Below are 13,691 nucleotides of genomic sequence, written 5' to 3'. Positions count from 1 at the left end.
AATGATCTAATTTACGTGCAAGTACTAAAAAGTATACATTTTCATCAATAAACTGGCATTAGAAACAAGGTCCTATATCCCTTCATATGAAATGTGCATCTTCAAAGCCTATAACCAATTTACAGTTGAATTCATATTCGGACAGAATAACAGACTGTACACCAATGTCGATTAAGGCAGCCCCCCCAGCACCTCTCTGATTCAGAGGGGTTGGGTTAAATGCGGAAGACACATTTCAGTTGAACGCATTCAGTTGTACAACTGACTAGCTATCTCTCTTTCCCTTACCATTTGCATGCCACAAGAGTAGGCTACCAAGCCACAATTGCAGAATATGGACCAATGTGCATTTGATTTAGATGTTGGCAGGGTAAAAAAATTCAGCCCTGGCATTTTAACCACGCCAGCCCACATCACATCACCCCCGGTATGGAGACTAGTGAAAGTAAACAAAGACAGTGGTTAAGACAGTAAAATAGAATCAGTCAATGTCACATTTTATTAGTGTTAACAGTATGTAAATGGTAATATTAGTGGCTTTCAGATAGCACTCTAACAATCCAATGCTTTAGTAATTTGAAGAAGTAAATGTTTCAATGCAAGGTCACATGACGAACAGAGGGATTGAGAATCGGGACTGATATAATTTTAGAGGCTGCCACCTGGTGTTTCGGGTTAAACCTCTTAAATGTAAAGTCCCCATTTTTTGGGAGGACCCTATTATATATTTTTGATTCAATTCAGTCTGGTATGAGAACGGTAGCCCCTGTCTGCAAAAGCAGGTTGTCTGCGGATAGCTGAATATCTTGGCTTATTGATTGGGGCCTTCAAATCTTTCGTGTGACGTACTATCATATATGGGCATATGAATGTATAAGGGCAGGCCGAGCCAATGACCTAATTTCAAGATAGCTGCTACCTACATTCTGGTTAGCGTTGTGAAGCGTAAACAAAATAAACACGGAATAGTTTGATACACACTGAAAGCCGGGCCTCCACAGATCATGAGGATATCTTATTCATCTGCCTGTGACCTACCGTTATTGATCCCCAATAGTCAAAATGTTTATTTTACACAATGTTTTCACCAAAGAGCAAACATCTTACAAGGTAAGCTTCCATTTGGTCTGTGTTTGAGATATAGATACAGTGGGGAGAACAAGTATTTGATGCACTGCCGATTTTGCAGGTTTTCCTACTTACAAAGCATGTAGAGGTCTGTAATTTGTATCATAGGTACACTTCAACTGTGAGAGGCGGAATCTAAAACAAAAATGCAGAAAATCACATTGTATGATTTTTAAGTAATTAATTTGCATTTTATTGAATGACATAAGTATTTGATCACCTACCAACCAGTAAGAATTCCAGCTCTCACAGACCTGTTAGTTTTTCTTTAAGAAGCCCTCCTGTTCTCCACACATTACCTGTATTAACTGCACCTGTTTGAACTCGTTACCTGTATAAAAGACACCTGTCCACACACTCAATCAAACAGACTCCAACCTCTCCACAATGGCCAAGACCAGAGAGCTGTGTAAGGACATCAGTGATAAAATTGTAGATCTGCACAAGGCTGGGATGGGCTACAGGACAATAGGCAAGCAGCTTGGTGAGAAGGCAACAACTGTTGGCGCAATTAGAAATTAGAAATTAGAAAATGGAAGAAGTTCAAGATGACGGTCAATCACCCTCGGTCTGGGGCTCCATGCAAGATCTCACCTCGCGGGGCATCAATGATCATGAGGAAGGTGAGGGATCAGCCCAGAACTACATGGCAGGACCTGGTCAATGACCTGAAGAGAGCTGGGACCACAGTCTCAAAGAAAACCATTAGTAACACACTACGCCGCCATCAGTCTTTGAATGATGCTGTGTCTGCACGTAGGCCTATCTATTATAATGATGCACTTCTACCGTGTTTACCAATCCTTGCCCTGGAACATCATTGATTACATATTGTAACTCTGCAGTAGACTAGAACACAGTGGACTATAACTAGTTAAAGGCTGATTTGTGATGGGGAGAGTGTGAAAGAGTGTCAAACACAGACAAAGGGAAAGAGGTAAGAACAGAGGAGCAGGGAAGACAGCGTATGAGGAATGAATCACAGTGCTACTAAACTTCATATTCTCTCAGGTCATCACAATTACATAATAGTGTCTCTAGAGGTGTCTCCTAACCAGCCTTAGGCCCCCAGTTGGCCCGAGGGTTATCTTTGGTGGCGATGACAGGACTGGGGATTGGCATCATCCACATCAAAACACACCTGCAGATGAGAGACAGATGGAGAGAGCTGGCATGATTAAGCCTTCATTAAGCTGTCACTGTCAGTCATCATAATCATCACAAGGTGCACAAATGCAAAACTCACCTTGGACATTAACTCTGGGACTATTACATCTCTATTTGTATTTCAATGTAAAGCATCTCTTTTTAATAATACTTCCTGTTGGACCAAACCAAGTGACCTCTGACCTCTGATCATGCTGTGCCCTCTATGTGTCAGGCAGTTCAGAAGCAATAGGGGTTCACCGACACAGCTGATATAATCTAGAGGATTTAGGGAGAAAGGGGGAGAGGGATGAAAGGAGGGGTGGGAGACTGTTTATTGAAAAAGGTAGTTAAAGTGTGTGTGTGTGTGTGTTTGTGTCCTCACCTGGTGTCCACAGTGTCCACATTGAGTGGCTGCAGAGTACTTTATACTGAAAAACATACACAGACACACACACACATACAGCATATGAACACAAACAATATAGTTATATAAATAATGGAGTGTCTTACTATTCTCCATGTTTGGTCCTCTTGCCTATTCTTGGAAGGTGGAAGAAGCCACAGCCCACACACCTGAGCCTCTTAAAAGAGCCTGTTTTGTTTTTGTGCAGCATCACCCTTACCTGAATGCGATGTTTAAAACGATGAGAAATCGCAGAATGGTGATTTTACTAAATGACTGAAGAGTTTGACTGTGTGATATTAGGTGGCTTCTTGTGTAAATATTTTCCGTCTGGATTTTAATGATTTGTATGTCAGATGGGCGCACCCTCAACTGAGAAGTAAAAATCAAAGGGAGGGAAACTGGGAATTGAATAACTGCAGTTGACATAGCATTCTTCCATGTACTTAGCTATTTTATTGCAATGTGGGTGGCTCTTAAAAGAGCCTTTGGTTGTGCATAGTGTAGTCTATGGCCTGACCAAAGGCAGAGTTGGCCAGAGTGCCTGCGTCACTCGTCCTTCCGTAGCTGCCGAGATCCACTTCCTGGAAAAGGTAATTGGAATTCACAACCGCCAAGAGGACAATGGAAAATGTCCCCTTGTAGTTGTGGAACAGGGAGCAGGAGTTTGGGGGCCTTGCAGGAACACATTCTTGCCATCCACTGATTCCAGACAATGAGGAAAGTTCCACCATTCTTCAAAGCCAGCAGCGATAGCCCTCGAGTCGTCCTTGGTTGGTAAAGGCATGAATTCCCACACAAGGCAGTCCCAGACGCCCATGGTCACACTCGCAATGAGGCACCCAACTGTGCAGTGCCATACATGGTAACTGTAGGCAATCGTTTTGAAGGAATCTCCAGTTACAAGTTACAGTGCCCTTAGAAAGTATTTATACCAGTGGAGGTTCCTCAGATGAGGAAGTGGAGGACTATCTTCCTCAGTGAATTTCATACAAATAAAAATGTTAGAACATTGAAAAAGTTATCATTTTTATATAAAACTATAAGAAATATATTCACGTCACCAAATTATTGATTAAACAGTACAGTAGCCTCAACAGCACTCTGTAGGGTAGCACCATGGTGTAGCCGGAGGACAGCTACCTTCCATCCTCCTCTTGATACATTGACTTTAATACAAAACCTAAGAGGCTCTTGGTTCCCACCCCCTTCCATGGACTTACATAGTAATTATGACAACTTCCGGAGGACGTCCTCCAACCTATCAGAGCTTTTGCAGCATGAACTGACATGTTGTCCACCCAATCAAAGGATCAGAAAATGAATCTAGTACTGAAAGCATAAGCTACAGCTAGCTAGCAAAGCAGTGCATAAAATGTGGTGAGTAGTTGACTCAAAGAGAGAGAAAGACAATAGTTGAACAATTTTCAACAAATACATTTCTTCAAAAATGAAGGAGAAGCAAGAGAGAGATAGATTTTGTCATTTTTTCACTTTCTTTTTCACTTACTTAGCTAGAAAATGCAGCTGGCTAGTTTAGTTACTAAAACACCCAGCTTAAACAGAGGGATGCTATGTTAGCTACTGGCTATGACTATCCAACCCCCCACTGGAACTCTTCCAAGTCAAGGTAAGTTTTTGGTTTTATTAATAAATTGCCACCGAGGATTGCCGGTGTAACTGCTAACTAACTATACATCCTACTGTTACTACATGATTGTAGCGGGTTTACTAACACATTAGCTATGCTGACTAGGACATTACTTTAGCTAATATGGGGACAACGATGTAGGCTGTGTGTAGCGGTTATGACATGGTTTGGCTTGGAAAGGTGTTTTCACCTGGTAACATACAGCTGATGTGTTGTGCATTGAAGTCCACAAACAAAAGGAAGAGAAGGAATACAACCTGGCTGTTATGAGAGTGAACTGTGTTAATGCATGATCAGGGTTGTATTCATTCCATCGATTCTGTTGAAAGACGCTTTTTAAACGAAAGCAAACGAAACGGAGATAAAAACAGCCGAATTTGTCCAATAGAAACTCTCGTTTGCAGCTGTTGGACTAATGATTACACCCTAGATCAGCTAGATGCAGGCAAGAGTGTGCAAGGCAGTAGTGAATGTGTCACTGTCTGTCCATGTGTCACTGTCTGTCATCTCAAATTATTCCCTCGGCCTGTGTGCACCTACGTTGTAAATTTTCATTTATAGGCTAGGTGGTAGCAACCTCATGATGGGTATAGGGAAAGTTTGAGTATGATGTAGTAGCCTAACCCTATCACTGTTACATTTAACTGGGTAAATGGAATATGAATGAGAGTCATCCAATATGCTGCAATAGAAATAAGGCCATGCTCATGAAAAACAAATGGTCCTCCCTCATCATAAACGGCACTGACTGATTTATATCCCTTGACATACTGTATTTCACATTTGGTTGTGTTACAGCCTGAATTCAAAATGGATTAAATCGATTTTTTTCTCACCCAATCTACACACAATACTCCACAATGATAAATTGAAAACATGTTTTTAGACATTTTTGCAAATGTATTAAAAATGAAATACAGACAAATCTAATTTACAGAAGTATTCACACCCCTGAGTCAATACATGTTAGAATCCCCCGGGCAGCGATTACAGCTGTGCGTTTTTCTGGTTAAGTCTCTAAAGCTTTGCACACCTGTAGTGTACCGTATTTGCACGTTCATCTTTTTAAAATTATTCAAGCTCTGTCAAGTTGGTTGTTGATCATTGCTAGATAGCCATTTTCAGGTCTTGCCATAGATTTTCAATCCGATTGTCACGATCGTCAACGGGACTGAGAGAGGACCAAGGCGCAGCGCGTGGAAAGTACATCTTTTATTTTAAAGAAGGAAAAAACAAACCAACAAACAGAACACCGTGAAGCTATACAAACATAAGTGCTGACACAAAACACTTCGACATAGACAATTCCCCACAAACAGCTAAAGCCTATGGTTGCCTTAAATATGGCTCCCAATCAGAGACAACAATAACCAGCTGTCTCTAATTGAGACCCAATTCAGGCAACCATAGACTTTCCTAGAACCTACACTCAACCATAGACACAGCTAGACACATTCACTCAACACAAACCCATACACTACACCCAACACCCCCTTTACCATATAACCACCCAAAACCGACAAAACACAAACATTCCCCATGTCACACCCTGACCTAACTAAAATAATAAAGAAAACAAAGAATACTAGAGAGATTAAAGTAGATGTCACACGTCAAGATTTGATGGATGACCCTATGTGAGCCTATGTGACCGCTATGTGAACCTAAGGGGCTGCCTGTCATGACATCCTGGCAGGGGTGGGGGCTGGTTGGGTAAGGGTCCAGTTGTCAGGTCAACCGGTAATGATTTATGACCCCAGCCTGATTTATGACCCTATGTAATGATTTATGACCCCCCTGATGGTTAGGTGGGGGTCTTTGGGTAAGGGTCCAGTTGTCAGGTCAACCGGTAATGATTTATGACCCCAGCCTGATTTATGACCCTATGTAATGATTTATGACCCTATGTCCTGTTGTAGCAGGCATGCCCATATTTGGGCTTCCGGTCAGGACATCCTGGCCGGGGTGGGGGTCTTTGGGGTAAGTGTCAAGTTGTCAATGTCGTAAATCAGAAAAAGATCATGATTTATGACCCTATGTAGTGATTGATGCCCCAATGGTTTGTAGAATCTCGGATCTCCCGGGTGGCGCAGTGGTCTAGGGCACTGCATCGCAGTGCTAGCTGCGCCACCAGAGTCTCTGGGTTCGCGCCCAGGCTGGGCTGGGTTCGCGCCCAGGCTCTGTCGCAGCCGGCCGCAACCGGGAGGTCCGTGGGGCGACGCACAATTGGCATAGCGTCGTCCGGGTTAGGGAGGGTTTGGCCGGTAGGGATATACTTGTCTCAGTATGTAAAATGTAATGAAATGTAATAAAAAATGTATGCACTCTACTGTAAGTCGCTCTGGATAAGAGCGTCTGCTAAATGACTAAAATGTAAATGTAAATGTAGAAGGGGGGCATGCCCATATTTGGGCTTCCGGTCAGGACATTCTGATGGTTAGGGGGGGCTTTTTGGGGTAAGTAAGTGACCAGGTGTCATGTCAAACTGTTCCTGGATGTCTAGTGTTGGGGGTTGTTAATGAACATTTCAAAGAGGCTGGCTTTGCAGAAGCCTTATAAAGCCCCAAAACAATGCATGTTTAAGATTGTACAAGATAAACCCCCTGAATATTAAACAAAAATGACCCAACTGGCAATTTATGGTATGTTATGCTCGGCTTGTCATGAACCCAGTGAACAAAGCATTGAGGAAGTTCTGTGTGAAGCTCCAGAATGTTTTAAAGGATTTTTGGGTACGAGTGAGGGCCATATGTCTTACATATTCCAGCCGGAGGATTCTACGGTAAAGATCTTCAACGCCAGTGGCCCCAAACCCGTTTATCAGGCAAAACCTGGGAGTTTTTCTCCTGCTCTGGGCATGAGAGAATGGCTAAACATCAGGCTGGCTCTTTGTAAAATTGAACAGGTCCTGAGTGGCACAGCTGTGCCAGGCTATGCGTTGGAAGAACAGGTCTTCGGACGCAGTGATCTCAAGGCTCTAAGAATTGCTTCAATGGACTATAACCCGGACAACAAAGTGACAATTTTAGCCTGTCAAGTTTATGATGCGGGTAATGCTACAAAGTCTGTCAATTCTCCAGTAGCATCCAGAGCATGCAAAGATGTCAACTTTTTTATTCCTGTGTTTAGTTTTAAATGGGTGGATTATCCAATTTTCATAACACTTATGAATAAGCTGGACATTCTCTTCAAAAATCGCGAACAGTTAAGGCGCTGGCCTCGACTTTTCTTGAGACATAGCCAGGACCAAAAGGCCCGACGTAGGATGTACCCCTGGAGTGAAAACTTACCAAGTGTTGATGAGCCTGGCAAGAGATCCCGGCATTTTGATGACCAACTGGACACTGACAATGGGGGGTGGTTGCATCAGATCCCTGGATCTGTAAGAAAGGCTTCGTAAAATACCTTAAGAATGTAAGGCTATAAAATGTATGTACTAAATATTTTGAATGAAATAAAATGGTTTTAAAAGCAGAATCTCACCACGTTATGAACTCTCGCGTTTGTTCACTCTTAGCGCAGTCTGTCCCTGAGAAAAAAAAAAAAACTTGCGCAATGTGCGCGCGTATGGGCGTGCGTGTGCTGTAGTGGCTGTGTGTGTGTGTGTGTGTGTGTTTCAAAAACAGAAAAAGGGGGCGATGTGTTTGTTAAAAAAATACCCTTGCATCTGCGCTCAAGGCTCTCTCTCTCTCTCTCTCTTTACACTATCAGGCCAAACAGATGTCTAAAAGTCATTCAGCCCAGCCCTGTCGAGACCTCCCCACCCCAGCATCTAGATGCTAGCCCCCGGAGATTTTAGAATATCAAAAGATACCTAATGTTTAGACACCACCCAATACCCTATGTTTGAACCAAATGGCTGGTGTTTGAACCACATGCCTTAGGCTTCAAAGATAACTTTTAGGCTGTTTTTAGCGCGAAAAAATACGACACCACGCGAGTCATACGGCTACAAAAGCTAAGCAAAACAGGTCCCCCCTGTTAGCTTCGTTTTCGCGCATTTACCCTACAGCATTCCCCCAGGAATAGTTATCGGACGGACCCCGTTAAAAAAGATCATCTGGTAAAAACCCTCCTCATGGATATTTCTCAAGGTTAGTTCTTGAAATAAATATTTACATATGTTATATATTAGATTTGTTTGTTCTTGGGAATTGTTTGAAAACGTTGTATGTTATAGAAATATTAAACAGGCCTTAGGGCCCGGATTCTTAACGTATAAAATGTCAATATTAGCTAAAATGATTAGAGCTTTAATATTATCTAATGTTTTTTTTTAGATTCTCAAACCTTCACTCAGATTCTCCGAGATATAACTGAACTCGAACCGGCCGTAGGGTCTCCGGAACAAATTGCTTACATCCCAACGCCGACCCTGAATTGTAGTAAGATTCAAGAATTCCGTAAGAATATTTATACCTTAAAAACAAAAAGTATCGGCATCTTATATTAAAAGTTATTTTATGTGTTTACAGCGGAAATACCTCCTAGAACGGGTGCCATAGGGAGTCTACACGGTTTCTGTGAAGGATATGCCTACGAGACAATTGTGCCCTACTCCCAGGATGTATTTACACACAAGCCGCAAACAGAGACTTTAAACGGCCTGTCAACTCCCCTGACCCAGGACCGCTGGACGCCCCCTATTAAACACCAACGGACAATCAGGGCCCAGATCCACAGGTCCGCTTCACCCGAACAATACTACTGGGAGGGTATTCACGAGACAGCGTTACAAGGACAAGGTATGAATCAATTATAATTTATATATATATATTTTATTTTTATGCCTGAATATGTTTAAACATGTACTAATGATGTTTTTTTTTTTTTTTTTTTAAATTTCAGGCTCACAAGCTACAGACCAGGCAGATGCTATAATTAGGGTTGCCCAAAGACATGTTCCCGAGTTCTCAGAGCTTCTTCAGAACAGCCCTCTTCAAAAAAGCCGAGGTATTTAATTAATGTATTGTTAATATATAGGCTTATATCTGAAATGTATTTTACATTTTTATCAAACATATTTTAGGGTTAATAACCTATTTTTCTGTATGTATTATTTTTAATGCAGACTCCTCGCCTGCTTATAAAGACCTCCAAGAAGCTACACATCTAGATCCCGAGGAGGCGCCAAAGACCCCAGTCACCAGAACAGCGAAGCCTGATGATTTCAAAGTTTTAAATGACATTTCTGAGGTAGACGATTTGATGTTCTGTGAAGTGGCCAACCTTATTGAAGCGGCCAATTCTGGTGGGGCAACAGCCTCTTGTGAAATAGACCAAGCCGTGCTTTTCAAGGCTTTTACACAGGGTTTAAAATCACGAAAGGCTTTACTTCAACGTCGTATGGGTATTCTATTCGAACATCAATACAATCAGGATGTGTCATTCTGGCGTAGAGAGCTTCCCCGCATGTTAAACAACAGTAGGGTTAAAACAAGCAAATACCTCCGTTAAAAAACACATATGTAAAAAAACACAAGCACACACATCCTTAAGTAGAGAAATGGCGCCCCCTATAGACCTAAGCGAGACAATTGAAACCCTCTTAGCGGAAATCCCTACAGAGCTCCAAGATATAATTAACCATATGAATGATTCTGGGCTAATTGACATAGGGGCTATAGATGAAAACCTATTATCACAGATTCCCTCCGAACTCATTGAAATTATTACACGTATGAATGAGTCAGGGTCTGCAGATGAAAACAGGTTATCACAGATACCCGAATCAATCATATCTTTAATTACCCAGATGAACGAGAGCCCAAGGTTTAATTCTGCACCCCCTACACCTCTAAGCCATCCTTTAACACCCTTGTTCGAAGAGGAAACCCAATACGATGTTTTTGAACAGCTGAACAAATGTCTATCAAATCTGGAGCGGGAAGGTCTTGATCACAATGTACAGAACGAAAGCCCTAGGTTTAATTCTGCACCACCTACACCTCTAAGCCAGCCTTTAACACCCATGTCTGAAGAGTCTGAAACCCAATACGATGTTTTTGAACAGTTGGACAATTGTCTAGCAAATCAGGATGGGGATGGTCTTGATCGCAGTGAACATGTTTTGTATCGAAATAAATTCCACAATATTGAGGTTCGACAGTTTTTCAATTTCGCATGGGGGGGTCAGATTCGGGAATATGCTGTGTTTTACGTAATGCTTATGGACACTTTGAATGAACTGGTAGATAGAGTTAGAGCTTATAGCCAACCAAGGGATACCTTACAGTTGGAAATCTTTGGAGACAGTCTGCAGAGCCGTGTGTCGCTTATTTTAAATAGGGGTGAAGCAGATCTTGAACAATTTGTTAACCTGCTAGAACGCCTTGTTCAGTCAAATTTAAACGTGCTAGCAGATAGGACCCTCGAACTTGTAGTACAATTAGTCCGGCCACCACAAGGGGGCGGCGGGCAGAGACGTAAACTCGATAGCCTGATGCAGTCCGAAATCATAAGCAATAAAAAGGCCTACCTCATAATCGTTCACAATCATGGTAATAAGCTATGCTTTGCCATAGGTTTGGCCCACTTACTCAGCCCAGGATGTACAGAGCGCGAAGCGTTACAGAAAGCTCAAGAGCTACAAAAGGCTGTGGGTTTAGGTATACAGGAGGCTGTGGCTTTCTCCGACATAGGCAAATTTGAAAACTTTCTGAATATCAAGATTGTGGTTTTGTACCACAGCAGGGCTAATGACGCGCTCCTGAAGTTCCAAAATATACAAGAGCCACACCCTAAGACTATGTACTTTTATGTGCAAAATGAGCATTACTATGCCGTAACTAACATCACAGCATTTTTAGGCGCCCCATATGTCTGTCCAGCCTGTCATACCGGCTACACCCGCAAGGGGGGGCACTCGTGCCGTTATAACTGTTCAGTATGTCTGGATAAACATTGCCCTATGCAACCGCTAAACTTGACACCCTGTGAGGATTGTCACCGCACATGTCGTTCGGCCTACTGTTACGAAAAACACAAAACTGAAACATGGCACCCCAAGGCCTGTAAATCTGTAAGCATTTGTGACATTAACAAGAAATGTCCAAAATGTCATTGCAATTACAACCTTAAAATAGACAGCCCTAAACCCCATGTTTGTGGAATCATACATTGCCCAATCTGTAAAGGGCCCTTGAAAAGCAGAGACGCAGAAGTTGTTCAAGAAGTACCACATGAGTGTTACATTCAGCCCCTGGCTGAAGATGAACATACAGAGAAATATGTTTTTTATGATTTTGAGACAAATCAGCAATCAGGGGTTCACTTGCCTATTTTTGTATCTACCATGACTTTCACCGGTGAAAAGTGGTCGGCCGAGGGGCCCGATTGCGCCCGACTCTTTCTAAAACATTTTAGAAAGGCCCAGTACAGAAACTTCACGTTTATAGCTCACAATGCGCGCGCCTATGACTCCTATCTGCTTCTGAACCCTTTGATACAGCAAGGCGTGGCGCCCAGTGTCATTGCTCAAGGGAGTAAAATCTTATGTTTTGTTGACCACGCCTTCAAACAGAGATACATTGACAGTTTAAGCTTCTTACCCATGAGATTGGCTCAAATGCCAGAGGCCTTGGGTTTTGAAAACTCGGTCAAAGGCTATTTCCCCCACTTCTTCACATCTGAGGAGAATCTACATTATATAGGAGCTTATCCAGCCCCCGAAATGTACGGTTGTGATCAAATGTCTACCAAGGAGCGTGAGAAATTCATGACTTGGTACGAGACAGTAAGACATGGAACTTTTGATTTTCATAAAGAGATGGAATCATACTGTGACAATGACGTGGTTATACTACGTGAAGGATGCCTCAGATTCAGAGAAGAGGTTATCAAAGATGCAGGCATTGACCCCTGGAGCTGTACAACTATTGCATCCGCGTGCATGAAAACCTATCGTACACACTATCTAACTCCAGCATCTATAGCGATCCCATCGCCAGACAACTACCGACGACAATTCAAGGCCTACTCTAGTGGCTCCATTCAATGGTTGGAGTACCTAGCCCAGGATAAAAATGTTTTTATCCAACATGCTTTGAATCGGGGGGAGAAGGCTTTTGGGCCTTACCATGTAGATGGATACACACAGATTGACGGTGTTGAGACAGTGTATGAGTACAACGGTTGTTTCTTCCACGGTTGTAAATTATGCTTTGTCCCCCAGGCCATGTGTGTCCTAACCCAAAAGACTTTTGGGGAAATGTACCAAGAGTTTCAAGACAAACTGAATTCTTTAAAGGCTACATACGGGTTAAAAGTTGTGGTTTTGTGGGAACACGAATGGACAGCCCTGAAAAAGGCGGATCCTCATGTTCAGGCCTTCCTTACCCAATATGACCCTCCAGAGCCCCTGGAACCGAGACAGGCCTTGTTTGGAGGCAGGACCAATGCTTTGACATTGCGTTATGTAGCTCAACCCGACGAGACAATAGGCTATGTAGATTTTACATCCCTATATCCTCATGTAATGAGTTCCTCATGCTATCCTATAGGGCATCCTGAAATTATTCACAGCGACTTTGACGAACCCCAAAATTATTTTGGTTTAATCAAAGCGACTGTCTACCCTCCTAGGGGTCTGTTTATACCTGTGCTGCCTTACAAGGGGTCTAAAGGAAAACTTTTCTTTCCCCTTTGTCGCACATGCTGTGAAAACAACAACCAGGAAAATCCATGTGATCACTCAGATCAAGAAAGAGCCCTGACAGGTGTCTGGGTCACCGTTGAATTCTCTAAGGCTTTGGAGAAGGGATATCGTGTGGCCAAAATCTTTGAAGTGTGGAACTTTTCCAGGAAATCAGACACACTTTTTAAAGAGTACATCAAGAACTTCTTGAGATGCAAGCAGATGGCTTCAGGCTATCCAGCATCGGTCACAGATCAAGAAAGTAAAGAGAAGTACATTCAAGACTACCATGACAGAGAAGGCATACTTCTTGACCCTGACAGAATACAGGTCAACAAAACCAAAAGAAATGTTTCGAAATTGTACTTGAACTCCCTTTGGGGGAAGTTAGCGCAGAGAAGCAATATGCTAACAACTTCGATCATTAAAGACCCGGAAGAATTTTTGGAATTTGTTTTTTCGGACCAATACGAAATTTCACATTTTTCATTCTTGAGTCAAGACATTGCCTTGGTGCAATGGCGTCGCAACCCAAAGTGGGTTCTACCCCCAGGTAATGTAAATGTGTTTCTTGCAGCATTTACCACAGCCTATGCCCGACTTGAACTGTACACCCTCATGGAACAGCTTCAGCGGCGGGTTCTTTACCACGACACAGACTCTGTGGTCTATGTAAGCAAGCCGGGGGATTGGAACCCCCCACTTAGCAACTATCTTGGGGGTTT

General features: G+C 42.6%; 1 protein-coding gene across 1 annotated transcript; it reads left to right on the top strand.

Moving 5' to 3' along the window:
• Positions 1 to 8,049: 8,049 nt before the first annotated feature.
• LOC129863645 (uncharacterized) lies at positions 8,050 to 13,000 on the top strand. The gene is made up of 5 exons (XM_055935770.1): positions 8,050 to 8,425; positions 8,612 to 8,716; positions 8,807 to 9,076; positions 9,180 to 9,284; positions 9,403 to 13,000. Exons 1-5 carry the CDS (start codon positions 8,410 to 8,412, stop codon positions 9,786 to 9,788), a joined length of 882 nt encoding a protein of 293 aa, XP_055791745.1. The 5' UTR covers positions 8,050 to 8,409; the 3' UTR covers positions 9,789 to 13,000.
• The last annotated feature ends 691 nt before the right edge of the window (positions 13,001 to 13,691 follow it).

Source organism: Salvelinus fontinalis, chromosome 10 (assembly GCF_029448725.1).
Source record: "Salvelinus fontinalis isolate EN_2023a chromosome 10, ASM2944872v1, whole genome shotgun sequence".
NCBI classification, from domain to species: domain Eukaryota; kingdom Metazoa; phylum Chordata; class Actinopteri; order Salmoniformes; family Salmonidae; genus Salvelinus; species Salvelinus fontinalis.
This window is presented reverse-complemented; position numbering and strand designations above follow the sequence as displayed.